Consider the following 20,394-nt stretch of genomic DNA (forward strand, 5'->3'; position numbering starts at 1 on the left):
GTGATGAGCGACTAAATGTCAGTGAGCATGTAGCACAAAGTCATGTTGGTTTTCTTTATCCTATACGATATTCCAAAGATCCAACCTTATCTGGCAATATGCCACAGAACCTCTCCTGCCGGCCGATCACAATGCAGTGTTATCTGGCCTACCTTGGCCCACACTCAAGCAAACATAGCTGCAGAATCAGCATCTTCTCTTTCTATTTTGGTTCAGACTTCTGCAACGGAAGCACAACAAGTACTGACTCCATCAAACTCCTCTGCCAAAGCACAAGCATAACTTCTGCTTTCTGCGGTCTTAAACAGCGCAATCACACACACACACTCTCTCTGAAGAAACAGTGTTCATCTGTAGAGCAGGACACAAACTCGTCCACGGGTGCGGAGTCAGTCTGCTCTCTCTCCAGAGAAGTGTAAATCCTTCCGAGGTCAAGAGGAGACACATCAAACACTGCAAAAACTATTTACAGTGAAGGAGTCTACTTACAGGACAGACTAATCTCAGGCAATAACAGCACTAGTGCTGGGCCCCAGTGAAGGAATCTACTGACAGGACAGACTAATCTCAGGCAATAACAGCACTTGTGCTCGGCCCCAGGGTGCTGGGCAGTCAAACCTCAATGTATACGTTGGACCGACACATCCAAGAATTTTGAAAGCGAATTAAGTCAGTTACATATCTTCACAACTGTTGTCTTAGTAAACAGGCTGAATATTTAGTAAATTGTTCGCACATATTGAAAGCAATGATGTTATTCCAGCTTGTTGGCCCTAAATAGGGGCATACTACCAGTGCTGAGAGCTGAGAGCTGGGACATGTTGCCAGTCCCGTGTATCAGGAAGAGAGAAAAACAGAAAGAACGAACAACAGAAAGAAAGAAAGAAAGAAAGCAAAGTGACAGATATGAAACCCAAAGAGAGGAAGAGGTAGAAGCAGAGCAGGAAGAGAAAAGCCACAAAGAAGAGAGACCAGTGGTGCGGAACAGAGAACTAGAGAACATGTACCACCGGAACATCTAGAGAACATCTACAACTAGAACAACTACACAAATAGAGAACATCTACAACAAGAACATCTAGAGAACATCTACAACTAGAACAACTACACAAATAGAGAACATCTACAACTAGAACATCTAGAAACATCTACAACTAGAGAACATGTACAACTGGAACAACTAGAGAACATCTACAACTAGAGAACATGTACAACTAGAACAACTAGAGAACACGTACAACTAGAACAACTAGAGAACACGTACAACTGGAACAACTAGAGAACATCTACAACTAGAACAACTAGAGAACATCTACAACTAGAACAACTAGAGAACATGTACAACTGGAACAACTACACAACTAGAGAACATGTACAACTGGAACAACTACACAACTAGAGAACATGTACAACTGGAACAACTACACAACTAGAGAACATGTACAACTGGAACAACTACACAACTAGAGAACATGCACCACCCACTAGAACAACTAGATAACCCGTGCAACTACACAACTAGAGAACATGGACCACTAGAACAACTAGAGAACAAGCACAACTAGAGAACATGTACAACTACACAACTAGAGAACATCTACAACTAGAACAACTAGAGAACATGTACAACTACACAACTAGAGAACATGGACCACTAGAACTAGAGAACATGCACAACTAGAACAACTAGAGAACATGCACCACTAGAACATCTACAGAACATGCACATGAAAGGTCAGTGAAAGGTAATATGTAATACACACATGGTGAGAAAGTAATGCTGTTGGTTTCTGCCCTTTCTGGCAAGCCTTCATAATGAACCTACCGCAGAGCTTGATTTAATATGTCAGATAGGGACACTGTTCACTGTTAGCATAGCTGTTTGATGTAGTGTTTCTGTCTTTCACTGTTAGCATAGCTGTTTGGTTTAGTGTTTCTGTCTTTCACTGTTACATTACATGTAATTGTTTTATTGTTTAATTATCTTAATTTAAACTGTTTCATTACATTACATTATACTTACACTTTAGCTGCTAGCATAGATGTTTGGTTTAGCGTACATGTCTTTCACTGTTAGCCCTACTGTTTGGTTCAGTGTGCCTGTATTTCCATACGTCTATCAGTACTTGCACAAATGAGTGTTACTATCTGAAGCGGAGGCTACCCACCCAGGAAGGGTGTGTGTGTGTGTGTGTGTGTGTGTGTGTGTGTGTTGCCAAAGGCCGTCAGGGCAGCTGGGTCGCTGAGAGAAACTCTGCAGTTACACATCAGCTTCCCCAAGAGCGTTCAGATCGCTGGTGTGTGTGTGTGTGTGTGTATGTGTGTGTGTGTGTGTGTGTGTGTGTGTGTGTGTGTGTGTGTGTGTGTGTGTGTGTGTGTGTGTGTATGTGTGTGTGTGTGTGTGTGTGTGTGTGTTGCAAGGCACCGTGAGGAGGAATCCATCTACCCACTCTCTTCTTTTCACATATTACGTCAACTGCAAAAGCACACTTTCCAACTCCTGCCAAGTCCAGCAACACACCCCAGATCACCACACACCAGATCACACCAGATCACACCAGATCACCTGATCACACCAGATCACATGATCACACCAGATCACCTGGCTGTGTGTGGTTGTTCGGAACATTATTGCACACGCAGCACACTGTGCTCTCACATCGTTAATGCCAGTTCTTTGCTACTTGTGAGAGCACAGTTAGTAGGACTAAGCTAGTCGAAGCCTAAAATGTTATCTTCCAACAAACATTAAAACGGGACAACAATCTTATGCTGTATAATCACAATTATGTAGCCTATGCCTGTGTGCGCTACTTGGGATGCTTACATGCAGATGTCAAAGGCTTTCTATTTTCGTATTGATGTTAATTAATATATAGAGCCGAAGTTCAGACGGTAAGCCTAGCTGTGACGTGCAGTCACCTGACACTCACCTGGCTGTGTGTGTGTGTGTGTATCTCACCTGACTGTGTGTGGTTGTGCTGGTGGCAGTGTGTGTGTGTGTGTGTGTGTGTGTGTGTGTGTGTGTCTCACCTGGCTGTGTGTGGTTGTGCTGGTGGCTGTGTGTGTGTGTGTGTGTGTGTATCTCACCTGACTGTGTGTGGTTGTGTGTGTGTGTGTGTCTCACCTGGCTGTGTGTGGCTGTGCTGGTGGCTGTGTGTGTGTGTGTGTGTGTGTGTGTGTGTGTGTGTGTGTGTGTGTGTCTCACCTGGCTGTGTGTGGCTGTGCTGGTGGCTGTGTGTGTGTGTGTGTGTGTGTGTGTGTGTGTGTGTGTGTGTGTGTGTGTGTGTGTGTGTGTGTGTGTGTGTGTGTGTGTGTGTGTGTGTGTGTGTGTCTCACCTGGCTGTGTGTGGTTGTGCTGGTGGCTGTGTGTTTGTGTGTGTGTGTGTGTGTGTGTGTCTCACCTGACTGTGTGTGGCTGTGCTGGTGGCTGTGTGTGTGTGTGTGTGTGTGTGTGTGTGTGTGTGTGTCTCACCTGGCTGTGTGTGGTTGTGCTGGTGGCTGTGTGTGTGTGTGTGTGTGTGTGTGTGTGTGTGTGTGTGTCTCACCTGGCTGTGTGTGGCTGTGCTGGTGGCTGTGTGTGTGTGTGTGTGTGTGTGTGTGTGTGTGTGTGTGTGTGTCTCACCTGGCTGTGTGTGGCTGTGCTGGTGGCTGCGGCGGGCTGTGAGTCGAAGAAGGACAGGTCCAGTGCTGCTGCTGCTGGTGCTGCTGGTGCTGCTGCTGGTCCTCCTCCTGCCCTACCGATCTATAGGAGAGAGGGATAGAGAGAGAGAGAGAGAGAGAGAGAGAGAGAGGGAGAGAGAGAGAGAGAGAGGGAGCGAGAGGGAGAGGGGGAAAGAGGGAGAGAGGGATAGAGAGAGAGAGAGGGGGGGAGGGATAGAGAGAGAGAGAGAGAGAGAGAGGGAGAGAGAGAGAGAGAGAGAGAGAGAGAGAGGGGGAAAGAGGGAGAGAGGGATAGAGAGAGAGAGAGGGAAAGAGGGATGGAGAGAGAGAGAGAGGGGAGAGAGAGGGAGGGGAGAGAGAGGGATAGAGAGAGAGAGAGGGGGAGAGAGAGGGAGGGAGGGAGGGAGAGAGAGAGAGAGAGAGAGAGAGAGGGATAGAGAGAGAGGGATAGAGAGAGAGGGATAGAGAGAGATAGTGGGGGAGAGAGAGGGAAAGAGAGAGAGAGAGAGAGAGAGAGAGAGAGAGGGAAAGATGGGAGAGAGAGGGATAGAGAGAGAGAGGGGGGGGGAAAGAGGGAGGGGGGGGTAGAGAGACAGAGAGAGAGAGAAATAAACAAAGAGAGATATAAAGGAAGACAGCAAAAAGAGGCTCAATCAGTGAATGCTGAATGCTTTACTATGCGCATGGACATGTAAACGCTGAATGAGAACGATGTGTTTAGAGGGTCTGCAGTCTAGAGACTAATGAGCCCCGTCAGCCAGTGGGGTGTCCTACGAAGCTCGATTAGTGGCTTAGCGAGGTATGTTGCGCTCAAAACCAGGGTATGCTGTCATACGAAAGTGGATTTGTTTTAGCGTCGCTGTATCACCATGGTATCTTATGCTCGCAACCAAACCCGCTCGGGAGCGGGTTATGTGCTTAGTTATAGCTCAAATCGTGAAATATCACCGCCCTCTGACCAATTCTAACCAATCCATTATCTTGAACAACGAAGTTATCTCACGTGTGCTAATCTGTCATACTTTGAACAGGTTCGGCCCCGCCTCTGCAAACATTTTGAATCTCGAAGGCGCTTTTAAGCATGTTGTGCGTGCAAATATGTCACTACTGTGGACATGCATGCCATACAATATCTGATGACCATCGACTTTTTGATGTTATAGGTTAGACACTAAAAAAGACAACCCTAGATTTCGCTACCGCTCATAAATGCGGAAGTAATCGTTTTTAAACCTAGGCTGTCTTGTGCGTCTCCACGTTTCCCGATTGGTCAAAATCACCCCAACCACGAGAGCGCGCACAGATCTGAGCTGAAAGCCTAGTTTGACAAATTTATCACATACCTGCTGTCGTAGGATCACTTAACTTAATACCCGAGTTGAGGCTTTGTGCAGCCTTGATATGTCTAGATAACCTAGATTTGTCTAACTTGCTTCGTAGGACACCCCACAGGTCTGGAGGAATGTAAACTCACCAATCTAATCATCAACATCAGCTGGAGCTAGAGAACCACAGACATACCAGAGGAGGCTAGAGACACACAGCTGGAACTAAGGAACTAAGAACAGAGGAGGCTAGAGACACACAGCTGGAACTAAGGAACTAAGGAACTAAGGACAGAGGAGGCTAGAGACACACAGCTGGAACTAAGGAACTAAGGAACTAAGGACAGAGGAGGCTAGAGACACACAGCTGGAACTAAGGAACTAAGGAACTAAGGACAGAGGAGGCTAGAGACACACAGCTGGAGCTGAGGAACTAACAGAGGAGGCTAGAGACACACAGCTGGAACTGAGGAACTAACTGAGGAGGCTAGAGACACACAGCTGGAGCTGAGGAACTAAGGAACTAAGGACAGAGGAGGCTAGAGACACACAGCTGGAGCTGAGGAACTAAGGAACTAAGGACAGAGGAGGCTAGAGACACACAGCTGGAACTAAGGAACTAAGGAACTAAGGACAGAGGAGGCTAGAGACACACAGCTGGAACTAAGGAACTAAGGAACTAAGGACAGAGGAGGCTAGAGACACACAGCTGGAACTAAGGAACTAAGGAACTAAGGACAGAGGAGGCTAGAGACACACAGCTGGAGCTGAGGAACTAAGAACAGAGGAGGCTAGAGACACACAGCTGGAGCTGAGGAACTAAGAACACACAGCTGGAGCTGAGGAACTAAGAACAGAGGAGGCTAGAGACACACAGCTGGAACTGAGGAACTAAGGAACTAAGGACAGAGGAGGCTAGAGACACACAGCTGGAGCTGAAGAACTAAGGAACTAAGGACAGAGGAGGCTAGAGATACAGCTGGAGCTGAGGAACTAAGGAACTAAGAACAGAGGAGGCTAGAGACACACAGCTGGAGCTGAGGAACTAAGGAACTAAGGACAGAGGAGGCTAGAGACACACAGCTGGAGCTGAGGAACTAACTGAGGAGGCTAGAGACACACAGCTGGAGCTGAGGAACTAAGAACAGAGGAGGCTAGAGACACACAGCTGGAGCTGAGGAACTAAGAACACACAGCTGGAGCTGAGGAACTAAGAACAGAGGAGGCTAGAGACACACAGCTGGAACTGAGGAACTAAGGAACTAAGGACAGAGGAGGCTAGAGACACACAGCTGGAGCTGAAGAACTAAGGAACTAAGGACAGAGGAGGCTAGAGATACAGCTGGAGCTGAGGAACTAAGGAACTAAGAACAGAGGAGGCTAGAGACACACAGCTGGAGCTGAGGAACTAAGGAACTAAGGACAGAGGAGGCTAGAGACACACAGCTGGAGCTGAAGAACTAAGGAACTAAGGACAGAGGAGGCTAGAGACACAGCTGGAGCTGAGGAACTAAGGAACTAAGAACAGAGGAGGCTAGAGACACACAGCTGGAACTAAGGAACTAAGGACAGAGGAGGCTAGAGACACACAGCTGGAGCTGAGGAACTAAGGAACTAAGAACAGAGGAGGCTAGAGACACACAGCTGGAACTAAGGAACTAAGGAACTAAGAACAGAGGAGGCTAGAGACACACAGCTGGAGCTGAGGAACTAAGAACAGAGGAGGCTAGAGACACACAGCTGGAGCTAAGGAACTAAGGAACTAAGAACAGAGGAGGCTAGAGACACACAGCTGGAGCTGAGGAACTAACAGAGGAGGCTAGAGACACACAGCTGGAGCTGAGGAACTAAGGAACTAAGAACAGAGGAGGCTAGAGACACACAGCTGGAGCTGAGGAACTAAGAACAGAGGAGGCTAGAGACACACAGCTGGAGCTGAGGAACTAAGAACACACAGCTGGAGCTGAGGAACTAAGAACAGAGGAGGCTAGAGACACACAGCTGGAACTGAGGAACTAAGGAACTAAGGACAGAGGAGGCTAGAGACACACAGCTGGAGCTGAAGAACTAAGGAACTAAGGACAGAGGAGGCTAGAGATACAGCTGGAGCTGAGGAACTAAGGAACTAAGAACAGAGGAGGCTAGAGACACACAGCTGGAGCTGAGGAACTAAGGAACTAAGGACAGAGGAGGCTAGAGACACACAGCTGGAGCTGAAGAACTAAGGAACTAAGGACAGAGGAGGCTAGAGACACAGCTGGAGCTGAGGAACTAAGGAACTAAGAACAGAGGAGGCTAGAGACACACAGCTGGAACTAAGGAACTAAGGACAGAGGAGGCTAGAGACACACAGCTGGAGCTGAGGAACTAAGGAACTAAGAACAGAGGAGGCTAGAGACACACAGCTGGAACTAAGGAACTAAGGAACTAAGAACAGAGGAGGCTAGAGACACACAGCTGGAGCTGAGGAACTAAGAACAGAGGAGGCTAGAGACACACAGCTGGAGCTAAGGAACTAAGGAACTAAGAACAGAGGAGGCTAGAGACACACAGCTGGAGCTGAGGAACTAACAGAGGAGGCTAGAGACACACAGCTGGAGCTGAGGAACTAAGGAACTAAGGACAGAGGAGGCTAGAGACACACAGCTGGAGCTGAGGAACTAAGAACAGCTACCGCTGGGGCTAAAGCAACTGAACCCAGGCTTACTGTATGTAGCCAACAGCTAACTGAACCCAGGCTTAGGTAGCCAACAGCTAACTGAACCCAACTGAAACAGGGCGAGAACTACAGGCAGGTCACAGGGAAAAGCCAGGTGTCGTGCTTCCCAGGCTCTGTCTGTGTGTGTGTGTGTGTGTGTGTGATTGAGCAATGTTTAGAGAGAAACTGCTACACTGTTTAACAGCCCTTCCGGTGTATGTGCTCGAGGAAAAATACACACACACAGACACACACACACACACACACACACACACACCACAACTATCATTACTATTAGTCCTAAATAGGCATCCTGTTGTGTTTTTCCTAAATGGAAAATGGGTGCTTTCCAACTACCACCTTCTCTTGTCCCTTGCCCCATTTCAGATTATGAGTGACTACAGGTGTGTGTGTGTGTGTGTGTGTGTGTGTGTGTGTCTTTGCGTCTTTGCCACCATGTGTTTTAATGATACAGTAGTCTAGACTGTTGAGTTCATTAATGGAGACACACATGCTTCAGGTGTGTTTGTGTGTGTGTGTGTGTACGTTTACCATTAGTGTCCTCACCTCAATGTAGTCTTCTGGGACCAGGCCCACCTCTCCTTTGGAGTTCTGTACTTCGATCCATCCTCCTCCAATGCTCTACAACACACACACACACACACACACACACACACACACACACACACACACACACACACACACACACACACACACTTTTATTAAATGTGCGAGTGCCTCCCAATACACATCCACACTAAATATGTAATGTATGTAATAAAGACATGATATATATATATATATATATATATATATATATATGTGACCATTCATAGCGAAATCAGTCGTTTTGCGCACAACGTTATTTTGAGAAAATCAACAATAACAAACTTCCGGGTTAAAATGTTGAATTTCACGTTTTCGCATAATTCGACTGTATACAGTCTACAGTTTCATATCGTGAACGCATTTCACGGAAAAACATACGTTTTGACTGTTAAACCCGGCGAAGATTCAACACATTTGCTGTCATTCCCGTTGTGCACGCGCCGCTTAAAAAGGTGATTTCTCCTTTTCTGGCATATCGTGACAGGAGAACCATGTCAACTTTGGATGCTGTTATCTTAGCGATAGTTTGTGTAATACCCTCGATATACATATCGTTGGAAAGCTTAGTTTATGGCCGTTCACGTGGGCACAATAACTTAATTTAATTAATTTTACCGAAACGACTGGTTCCGCTTTACAGGGTCACATATCATGTCTATATTACAATAGTGGAACGTAGTAAAGTATTTCTTTTAGAGGAGGAGAATGAGAATATTCACTATATTATCTCATGCAGTATAACAGCAGGCAATATACACTAACAACTGCACTATGCAGCCTGCACACACACACACACACACACACACACACACACACACACACACACACACACACACACACACACACACACACACACCTATAAAACATTTCATGGTACCGTTCTTACCGTTTTTTCAATAATAGTTTTTTTGTTTACTATTCATTTCTCTAGTGTGCATGCTTTGACAACACAATATCTCATCACGTCAATAAAGACAATAGGATTGTGAGAGTGTGTGAGTAAGTGTGAGTGAGTAAGTGTGTGAGTGCGTGAGTGAGTGTGTGTGTGTGTGTGTGTGTGTGTGTGTGTGTGTGAGTGAGTGAGTGAGTGAGTGAGTGTCAGGTGACTGACTCACCTAGTTGGTGATTGGTGATTGGTTGACAGAGTGAGAGTGAGAGAGTGTGTGTGTGTGTGTGTGTGTGTCATGTGATTGACTCACCTGGTTGGTGACAGTAAGGGTCTCCCCCTCCCTCACAGACAGTTCGTTATTTCCTGCTTCAGCAGTGAAGTCATACAAAACCTGAGCCTGAACACACACACACACACACACACACACACACACACACACACACGTTAATGTACGGTCACGATAGCATGTTAGCATTAGCATGAGCAGGTGTGATGTCAGGTTTCTGCACGTGCCCGTGATCAGCTGACCAGCTGCATCGTGGGAAACAGAACAGGCACAACCGGTTGAGCTGGAACAGTATACACAATATTACACATCACACACACACACACACACACACACACACACACACACGACACACACCTTGCCAGTGACGTAGTGAACTACAAAATGTACTAATTACACAAGTAGTTGAAGTATATTTTGCAACAGCTTGCTGGTAGCTCATCAACATTCACATTTGCATGCAGCTCAAGTAGTTAAACTGCATATTTCCCCTTTGCACATCTTCACTCATAAAAGGGAAGGGCTGTTGGGTCATTCCACCTCAATTCAACAAATGCCTTCTGCTTGACCATCTCAGATTTCCTTCAAAATTTTACCACCTAAAGAGTAACCATTTAAACGAACTTAGCCAAAACATTAGATTGGTATACCTAATACATCCAGAGAAAAACATTTTTGAACATGGTACCCCCCTTCTGATTTTTGGCACATTGGCGCCCTCATCTAAATCTGCAGCAAAGTTCAGATGTCATTATCTCAAAAAGTTTTCAAGCTAAAGACTTCAAATTTTCTGTGAATAATGATTGCTACGTATAGGTTCCACATATTAATTCGTAGGCCGTATGTGTTGATACTGACTGTGTTTCAATCTTGTGAAATCAGAAGAAAAATTGCAGATTTTTTTCAAACCCCCACATTGGGTGCACCATTACACAATTTATAAACAAAATGTTTGGCAAATGGTTATGTCTCTCTACAGAAGTGTTTAAGCTGTCTTTGAAAAAGTAATTAAGAGGTGTCTATATTGCTTTTTTGTTGGAAGTATTGTAACACAAAACTGAAAAATAATCAATTTGGATGATATTGTATCTCCCCATTACAGAGGTATGACAAGCTATACCAATGAATTGAACACATCTCCAGAAAGAGTATGAAATGGGCTTTCAGACTGTGAAATTTCAAGATGGTATTATGGCTGCAGTTATTTAAATTAAATTTTTTTAAATGTTGGTCTATTACAACAATTAGTGTTGTTTTTGTACTATTATTTCATGATTTCATAATCCTTGTCTTATTCCTAAGTATCAGATGTTTATGTCTTATTCTGTTAAACATTTATTTTTTCATTTACTTGCTGGGTGATGAACTAATAAAATATTTCCTGTATTTCCTAAATAAATTGCTGCTGCCACTATTTAATGCCACTAGATGTCACTATTTAGTGATATCAGCAATGTGCTGTTATACTGTAGTAGACCAATATTTAAAAAAATAACATTTCAATAACCATAGCCATAATACCATCTTGAAATTTCGCAGTCTGAAAGCCCATTCCATACTCTTTCTGGAGATGTGCTCAATTCATTGGTATAGCTTGTCATACCTCTGTAATGGGGAGATACAATATCATCCAAATTGATTATTTTTCAGTTTTGTGTTACAATACTTCCAACAAAAAAGCAATAAAGACACCTCTTAATTACTTTTTCAAAAACAGCTTAAACATTTCTGTAGAGAGACATAACCATTTGCCAAACATTTTGTTTGTAAATTGTGTAATGGGGCACCCAATGTGGGAATGTGAAAAAAATCTGCAATTTTTCTTCTGATTTCACAAGATTGAAACACAGTCAGTGTCAACACATACGGCTTACCAATGAATATGTGGAATCTATACGTAGAAATCATTATTCACAGAAAATTTGAAGTCTTTAGCTTGAAAACTTTTTGAGATAATGACATCTGAACTTTGCTGCAGATTTAGATGAGGGCGCCAATGTGCCAAAAATCAGAAGGGGGGTACCATGTTCAAAAATGTTTTTCTCTGGATGTATTAGGTATACCAATCTAATATTTTGGCTAAGTTAGTTTAAATGGTTACTCTTTAGATGGTAAAAGTTTGAAGCAAATCTGAGATGGTCAAGCAGAAATTTTCTCTAAAATCCGTTGAATTGAGGTGGAATGACCCTGTTTCATATCTTTATTCTGCCACTGGTTCCCTACTGAACCCAGAGGGCTGAACGTTCAGCTCTGACATCAGCATGTCATCATGGATAAACCAAATCAAGTAATCAGCAGTATTGATTATTTGTTGATACATTTGTTGATATTTGAACCAAACCCTCCCAAAACTTCTCTTCAATTTCCCCAAACTCAATTCAATGACAGGCTGACAGGTTTGCTCCGCTTGGAGTCTCGCTTGTCCATCTCCGTATCATGGAGCCAGTGCTGCGTACGAACGCAGGTTTTTAGGAGATATTCGCTGAACGTGAAATAAAGCATTTTACAGGTTAGAAACTGCCTAGAATCACTAACGGACCCTTTAATCAGACTATTTCCCCCTACTGTAAGTCCGATTGGCTGTTTACCTTTTCCCTTTACGGCGTTGAGTAACAGGCTGTGCCCTACAGTGTAGAATAACAGGCTGTGCAGAGCTGTGCTATAGTGTAGAATAACAGGCTGTGCAGAGCTGTGCTATAGTGTGGAATAACAGGCTGTGCTATAGTGTGGAATAACAGGCTGTAAGCAGAGCTGTGCTATAGTGTGGAATAACAGGCTGTGCTTTATAGTGTGGAATAACAGGCTGTGCTATATAGTGTGGAATAACAGGCTGTGCTATAGTGTGGAATAACAGGCTGTGAGCATAGCTGTGCTATAGTGTAGAATAACAGGCTGTGCAGAGATGTGCTATAGTGTGGAATAACAGGCTGTGCAGAGCTGTGCTATAGTGTGGAATAACAGGCTGTGCAGAGCTGTGCTATAGTGTGGAATAACAGGCTGTGCAGAGCTGTGCTATAGTGTGGAATAACAGGCTGTGCTTTATAGTGTGGAATAACAGGCTGTGCTATAGTGTAGAATAACAGGCTGTGCTATATAGTGTGGAATAACAGGCTGTGCAGAGCTGTGCTATAGTGTGGAATAACAGGCTGTGCTTTATAGTGTAGAATAGCAGGCTGTGAGCAGAGCTATAGTGTAGAATAACAGGCTGTGAGCAGAGCTGTGCTATAGTGTAGAATAACAGGCTGTGCTATAGTGTAGAATAACAGGCTGTGCTATAGTGTGGAATAACAGGCTGTGAGCAGAGCTGTGCTATAGTGTAGAATAACAGGCTGTGTGCAGAGCTGTGCTATAGTGTAGAATAACAGGCTGTGCTATAGTGTAGAATAACAGGCTGTGCTATAGTGTAGAATAACAGGCTGTGCTATAGTGTGGAATAACAGGCTGTGAGCAGAGCTGTGCTATAGTGTAGAATAACAGGCTGTGTGCAGAGCTGTGCTATAGTGTAGAATAACAGGCTGTGCTATAGTGTAGAATAACAGGCTGTGAGCAGAGCTGTGCTATAGTGTAGAATAACAGGCTGTGCAGAGCTGTGCTATAGTGTAGAATAACAGGCTGTGCTATAGTGTAGAATAACAGGCTGTGAGCAGAGCTGTGCTATAGTGTGGAATAACAGGCTGTGCAGAGCTGTGCTATAGTGTAGAATAACAGGCTGTGCTATAGTGTAGAATAACAGGCTGTGAGCAGAGCTGTGCTATAGTGTGGAATAACAGGCTGTGCAGAGCTGTGCTATAGTGTAGAATAACAGGCTGTGCTATAGTGTAGAATAACAGGCTGTGAGCATAGCTGTGCTATAGTGTAGAATAACAGGCTGTGAGCAGAGCTGTGCTATAGTGTACTGTAGAATAACAGGCTGTGCAGAGCTGTGCTCTGTGGAATAACAGAAATCCAGAGCTGGAGCTCAGCGCTGAGTGGTGCGTTATGTGTGGAGCTCGGGGAGCTGAGGAGGCGACTAAACTCAGAGCATGAAGAAACTCACTGATTCAGGAGGAAAAGCGGATGCTACAAAGAGCCCCTTATACCCGCCCTCTCTCTTGCCCTCTCTCTCGCTCTCTCCTCCTTCCTCACACACACACACACACACACACACACACACACACACACACACACACACACACAGAGTTTGGTGAGTTTTCACAACAGTGTGTGTCTTTTCAATATAGACTGAGTTAAGACACTCATCTTTTTAGTGTGTGTGTGTGTGTGTGTGTGTGTGTGTGTGTGTGTGTGTGTGTTTGTGATTGTGCTGGGGGCTGCTGGTGTTGGTTGTGAAAGCAAGTTTTTGTCAAATACTAGGCTAGTGTGTGTGTGAGCGTGTGTGTATTAAGCGTGTGATTGTGTTGGGGGCTGCTGATGTTGGTTGTGAAAGAACGTTTTTGTCAAATAGCCTACTTGTCTCACGACTAGTAGAAAGCATTTAATTATATCTGTCAAAGAAATGCCCTTGCCTAGATTAGGGAACAATCAATAGGCTACCCATACACTATTTCCAAAGTGTGAATATAACAGTTACTTAATGACGGTTTGCTTCTGGTAGGATAACTACTTACTGGTGCTAAACTTTTTTTCCAGGAGAAAAACCCGCTATGAGAAGATATGGCATGGCAAAGTTGAGGCATTTCCCCCCACGCCCCTACTACGTCGGCTGCGTCCCGTCAATTAGCCCTTAGCTAAAAGGCAGACATTACGCGCTGTGTTGCCACTGGAGCTGTAGTTGTGGTTAATAATACAACTTAGCCAAACCAAATATTCAAATTCAAATGTGAAAACTATAGGATAGGCCTACAGCAACGTTTATCTTTCATTTCTAATAGCACTACACGTTGAAACTACATTTCCCATGATACCTGGCGATGACGTTACCCGCATTGGAAGGCTAGTAAAATGTCACAAGACACTTAGTGATACAAATTTTCCAAGTTTGAACAAGGCCTTTGTACGCTGATGTAATATTATCCACAGAATTGCCACTGATGTTAAAAGATTACTCCACAAACTCTACTTGTTTGATTCGAACAATGTAGCCTACTGAAGTGGCGCTTCAACATAAGATAGGCTACTTTCTAGCCAGTTCACTTCCCGAGTCCCACGGCTGGGCTGCTCTGGGTGGTAGAGCAGGCTATCTACAAGAATTCAAAATGGACAGATCGCAAGAATTTGAGGGAAAGGGAAAATTAACTTTAAAGAGTTCTTACCTTCGATGCCATTGTTGTTTCTCTAATCAATCATTACAAAACTGTGTGCCTTTTTTGGTCAGGAATTTTTCAAGCAGACATTTCCTAATCCAGCTGCAGCACGAAAACAAGGCAGTTCTACAGGGGAGAGCCGCCGAACTAATTTTAATACATCACTAAATACGTGTTACCCTTTGACCCGCTACAACGGAGTCAGTAGAGTAGGCTAGTTCAGCTCACGGAAAAGCGAAGACAAAACCCGCACAAATTATCACATTTGATGATCCAGCAGACTTCTCGGGAAATCAGCTTCGCGAATATGTTGGCTATCCTATTCCTGCACTGGAAGCGCAACCCCGGAAAGGAAATGGGCTCTCTACAAAGTAGGCTATGACGAGATAGTAGCCTAGACGTTAACGAGATAATAACAACACATAGGCCTAATCATAATAATAGTAGCAATACTATCACTTATAATAATAGCCTATATGGTTGGTAGCTTGTGGACTGGCACCTTGAACAGCTAATTAAGTTGATTTTTTTTTAGCCCAATTTTCTATAGGGCCTAGCCTAAAAAATATTATATTATATTAGGCCTATTAGAGTTGGGCTGTTTTTGTTCCTTGTTTTAGGAACAAAAACGTAATACTGCGGACTATTACAGAAAAAGTTACAGTGTGCTAATTTAGGCTACATTGCCAGTCGAAGAGACAATGCTGATGACAATTTGCACCTCAATGAATGTAAACGTAATTACGATTACATCAAAGTAAATTAAAATGTCGTTAATCTCAAATTAAATTGTTTTGACCAAAGAGGCACTTACCAGAAGTTGACTGTCTGTCTGCGACCTGGCAAAACCTATTGACTTGGCGCCCTCTAGTGGTACTTATTTAGAATACATGGGCCGCAAGCTTTGGCAAAGTGCAAACTCAGTGTTTACGTTTTAAATCAATTCATCATTTGTTGTGAAAGAGCAAAAATGGTAATGTTACCAAACGTAAAAAGGTGTTTGTAGAGTGAAGGAATGAGTATGTGTTTTCGTGTGAGTGTGTGGATTTAATGGGAGCGTTGGATAGGGGGATACAGTACGAGTGATGTGTTCGATGGGGATACAGAAGCAGAGTCAGATGGTAGAGCCAGGTGCCAGTGCAAGAGAGCAGAAGTCTGTGCTTCTGTATGCATGTGTGTGAAGAATATAGCAGGGTGTTTGTGTGTGTGTGTGTGTGTGAGAGAGAGAGAGAGAGAGAGAGAGAGAGAGTGTGTGTGTGTGTGTGTGTGTGTGTGAGAGAGAGAGAGAGAGAGAGAGAGAGTGTGTGATGGCCATAATGCTGTCGGTGCATTCCCTTGATATTAAATCAGTTCATACTTTGTTGCAAAAGATGCATATTTAGTTTGTTTATTATTGTGCTCCAGAGGGGGACTTTCATGTGAGACTACTGTGACCTAATCCCAATGTGTGTCATATCATGGCAAGCAACACCTGCATATCTAACAAGCGTCAAATCTGATAGCAGAGGACCTAGTGCAGAGGTGCTACAGTAGATGGGTAAAGATATGGACATGTGACCTGATGTCTGTGTTAAGGACGACGCAAGCGCTATTTAGAGATGTAACATCCTGTCTCTCCACCCACCCCCACCTTCCCCTCAACCAGTCAGTGCAGCTCTCTGGCCCTCTGGAGAAGAAACCTGCCTACTCCTGTAACGCTGGCTTTAACTGTGACTCAAGTGAAGTTTGTCCATTCTTTTCTGTTGTCCATTCTTTTCTATAAAGGTATTATCTTCCCTCGTACTTCTCTGTGTAAGTATGTTTAGTGAAGTGCACTTTAAAACTCCCTTTAGTTCTCTGTATAAGTATGTTTAGTGAAGTGCACTTTAAAACTCTCCCTGTACTTCTGTGTGTAAGTATGTTTAGTGGAGTGCCCTTTAAAACTACAAAACACAATTTATAAGAAGAGGCCGAGGCCACAATATGCCATTAAGAACTTAACTTTATTTTACTGAATGCATCACAGGTCAGATTGACCTTAGAAGTGCCACAGTAAACAAAATATGATCAGACTAAAGGGCCGAATGTAAGACCAATTCAGATAGGCATATACTGTAACAAAAGAACAAAGAAAACTTAACCAAATAACAAAAAAAATCTTGAAATAATTAAGAGTGATAAAAACAAGTTAGACGTTAAACACATCAGGTAAAACAATACATCAAACATAAAGAAAATAACAAACCTCAAAGAGAGAGAAAGAGAGGAGAGGAGAAAGAGAGAGGGAGAGAGAAAGGGACCAGAGAGAGCCAGGCCTCCTCCAGAAGAGATGCGTAGGCAGGGCAGAGTCTAGCCAGTCAAAGACAAGAGCAGAATAGAAGAGAAGAGATCAGAGAAAGAACCAAAGAATCTGTGTTCTCTCCCTGATATCTAAATCAACTTAACATATTCACATAAAAACAGCAATCATTTGCATGTATAAACAGGGGTGCTGCTGGTTGCAAAAACTTTTGTCAACATGAGACCTTTCTACTAGTTTAGATATGCAAATTGGTGAGACAAAATAAAACGTGGTGCATTTCTAAGCAGGCTAAAAGTGATAACTACTGTATGTGTGGCGGCATAACATTGGGAGCACTTAGACTCTGCGCAGTAATATCCTCACTCCAAAGTGAAACTGAAAGTGCAAGAGTGAAGATATTAACTAATATTTTGCTAAAAGAACAAACAAACTTCATTTGAATGGTGACTACAAAAACACAATAACTGTGAGATCCTCTTCCTGGTGTCTCCTCTTGCTTTAGGCCTAATGGGTGATGTTGACGGTGGCGTAGGTCACACTGTCTGCGGCCTGCACCACAGATCAAAGTGGGGCAGTTATTACAGGGTTATTACATATGAAATATATCACCTGTGACCACAGGTAACTCACTCAGTCCACACTGTACACTCACGTTAGGAGGGAGGGCGTGTGCTTTAGAACGGTGGGCAACCTCAGCATATGTTACGTTTCCGGACATCTTCTGTAGAGACACACAACGCTTGAGATAACTACTGTAGGCATGTTTTAAATGCTCTCATCTGTAATCAGGAGTGTTTGGGAAACATGTTTGGATCTCAAAGTTAAGTAATGATGAAAATTAGCCTCATCCATGGGAGCATTAGTACGGTTCCAGTGGCAAACATCCTACATGTTACACAGACCATCAGCGTGTGTGAATTTAAAGTGTAAAGTTAGAGATTAACGTCATCACAAACTCACATGACCAGCAGACTTGGCAGGAGCAGCTGATTTATTCACAGTGGAGTAGAGGACATCACCTGCACCCTGAGTGTGAACAGATCAGAGTGTGTGAGAGGTTTACATAGTCTCATTTAAACAGCCATGAATACACTGACACTCACACACAGGATGATACACACACAGAGAGAGAGACAGTGTGTGAGAGGGTTACATGGTCTCATTTAAACAGCACACTCACACACAGGATGATACACACAGAGAGAGAGTGTGTGAGAGGGTTACATGGTCTCATCTAAACAGCCATGACACACACACAGGATGATACACACAGTACATACATGTACTCTTTAGTCTTCTAGAACTAGAGAAACACTCTCTCATGGGGGCCATTCCTGATGAACTCTACAGTCTTGTGTGTGGGTTGGGCTGAGTGTGATGGAGGAGACAGGTGATGTGTGTGTCTGGGTTGGGTTGAGTGCGATGGAGGAGACAGCTGAAGTGTGTGTCTGGATTGGGTTGAGTGTGACAGAGGAGACAGGTGTGTTTGTGTGTGGGTTGGGTTCTATGTGATGGAGGAGACAGGTGATGTCTGTGTGTGGGTTGGGTTGAGTGTGACGGAGGTGACAGGTGATGTGTGTGTCTGGGTTGGGTTCTATGTGATGGAGGAGACAGGTGATGTGTGTGTCTGGGTTGGGTTGAGTGTGATGGAGGAGACAGCTGAAGTGTGTGTCTGGGTTGGGTTCTATGTGATGGAGTTGACAGGTGATGTGTGTGTGTGGGTTGGGTTGAGTGTAACAGGTGATGTGTCTGGGTTGGGTTCTACAGTATGTGATGGAGTTGACAGGTGATGTGTGTGTCTGGGTTGGGTTCTATGTGATGGAGTTGGTGATGTGTCCGTGACTCACGGTGCCTGTCGGGGTCCGTCCTCCATCTCTGGTTCCACCTGCCCATTGATGTAAATGAGAACAGCATACTCAGGTAAACAGAACAATCAACTACATGATCAGGTGTCCATTTGTGTCTCAGTGTTATAAGCTGTAACATCACATCCTGTCAGCACATAATGTATACCCAGTAAAAGAGTTTCCTCAGCAAAGACTTTGTCTATTTTTTACAGAGTGCGAACCCTCACTACCTTTTCCTGATATCTTTTGGTTTAACGCACCTGACTAAAAATAATTTCATCAAGAGCGCAACAGTATCCCACCTTCTGAGCACATAATGTATGAAATGGATCTCAGCCACTCACGTGCTCTGGCCCTCTTCACCAGAAGTGCTGCAACACAAACAGCCACAACAGCCAGCAGCCCAGTAGTGATGAGAACAGCGAGCAAGACTGAGGGAAGGGAGACAGAGGGAGATAAGTTGTATAATATTGTAAGATACATTCTAAAAAGATAAATGAAAGACTTTATTAAACGGATAGTTCCTGTCTTTGCTTATGATTGGTTGAATCATGTTCGATGCCATTATATTTTCCCGATATAATATGGTTGTGTATCTTTGTATCAACAGTAGCCTGCCAGGTGGGTAAGCCCTGTTTTGACTAACACCAATGTTAGCAACACTACATTGGTGCTCAAACACTCTCCGGGCCTTGATTGGTTGATGCAGTATCCATTCTGCTGTATATAAGATCAGATGGGTCCCATTCCACACTTACTGATGTCAGATGGAGAACCTGGAGTTGGTGGAGTGCTTGCTGTTTTGGGTGGATTTGATGGCTGAGGACTTGCTGGTGGTGGTGATGCTGGTTGTGGTGGTGTTTTGGGTGGAGCTGGTTGTGGTGGTGGTGTTTTGGGTGGAGGTACTGGTTGTGGTGGTGGTGTTTTGGGTGGAGGTACTGGTCGTGGTGGTGGTGTTTTGGGTGGAGGTGCTGGTTGTGGTGGTGGTGTTTTTGGTGGAGTTGCTGGAGGCTGTGGAGTTGCTGGTTGTGGTGGTGGTGGTGTTTTTGGTGGAGTTGTTGTTGTTGTTGGTGGTGTTTTGGGTGGAGTTGGTGCTGGTTGTGGTGGTGGTGTTTTGGGTGGAGTTGCTGGTCGTGGTGGTGCAGGTCCTCTCGTCACCACTGGAGTTCTAGTTGGTTTCACTGCAAAGGTGGAAGAAGAGTGAAGTCTGGTGGATGTGGAGTTGGAGGTTATAGTGAATCTGATGCTAGAACACACCATGTGTCTGACATGAGAGAAGCACACAATCACTGACCTGGAACGCTGACTGTGTGGGAGACATAAGTCTGAACTTTTCCTCCTGCAGTCAGCTGGCATCTCCTCTGAGTGGGAGTGGGGTCTGGAGCTCTGAGCTTCTCAGTCAGTGTGATGTTACAGCGATGATCTCCACTGGTCTGGAGGCTGCTGGTGTTCTGCAGTTCAGCTCCTCCCACATCCACCCAGCTCAGACGAACATTTGTAAGAACATTTGAACTCTGACACGGTCCATAGGTGGTCAGGGAGCAGTAGAGCAT

General features: G+C 44.3%; 2 protein-coding genes across 4 annotated transcripts in view; both read right to left on the minus strand.

Moving 5' to 3' along the window:
• Nucleotides 1-15,062, minus strand: part of snx9b (sorting nexin 9b) — a 32,648-nt gene extending 17,586 nt beyond the window's left edge. For 2 of the 3 annotated variants that reach the window (XM_062550388.1, XM_062550387.1), the window contains exons 1-4: nucleotides 14,723-15,061; nucleotides 9,495-9,581; nucleotides 8,254-8,328; nucleotides 3,626-3,745 (exon numbers count right to left, since the gene is read on the minus strand). In XM_062550388.1, coding sequence (XP_062406372.1) covers nucleotides 3,626-3,745; nucleotides 8,254-8,328; nucleotides 9,495-9,581; nucleotides 14,723-14,734 — 294 coding nt within the window. In that variant the 5' untranslated portion in view covers nucleotides 14,735-15,061. Of the gene's footprint in view, nucleotides 1-3,625; nucleotides 3,746-8,253; nucleotides 8,329-9,494; nucleotides 9,582-14,722 lie in introns of all 3 variants that reach the window. The other variant, XM_062550386.1, reaches the window with a different exon arrangement.
• A 1,634-nt stretch (nucleotides 15,063-16,696) lies between these two features.
• LOC134097470 (uncharacterized) lies at nucleotides 16,697-20,394 on the minus strand. The gene is made up of 7 exons (XM_062550339.1): nucleotides 20,136-20,394; nucleotides 19,600-20,022; nucleotides 19,186-19,272; nucleotides 18,842-18,879; nucleotides 17,955-18,020; nucleotides 17,647-17,715; nucleotides 16,697-17,543 (listed from the first exon to the last, which is right to left on the minus strand). The coding sequence occupies exons 1-7, from the start codon at nucleotides 20,392-20,394 to the stop codon at nucleotides 17,499-17,501; spliced, it is 987 nt and encodes a 328-aa protein (XP_062406323.1). The 3' UTR covers nucleotides 16,697-17,498.

The sequence above is a fragment of the Sardina pilchardus genome, chromosome 12 (genome assembly GCF_963854185.1).
Source record: "Sardina pilchardus chromosome 12, fSarPil1.1, whole genome shotgun sequence".
Taxonomy (NCBI): Eukaryota; Metazoa; Chordata; class Actinopteri; order Clupeiformes; family Clupeidae; genus Sardina; species Sardina pilchardus.

Excerpts from the sequence above, each read along its gene's own strand:
- LOC134097470 (XM_062550339.1), bottom strand. The coding sequence starts at position 20,394 with ATGCTCTACTGCTCCCTGACCACCTATGGACCGTGTCAGAGTTCAAAT. Across the intron at positions 19,273-19,599 it reads AGGTTCTCCATCTGACATCA|TCTTGCTCGCTGTTCTCATC; the intron begins GTAAGTGTGGAA and ends CCCTTCCCTCAG. Across the intron at positions 17,544-17,646 it reads CACACGCCCTCCCTCCTAAC|GCCGCAGACAGTGTGACCTA; the intron begins GTGAGTGTACAG and ends TCTGTGGTGCAG.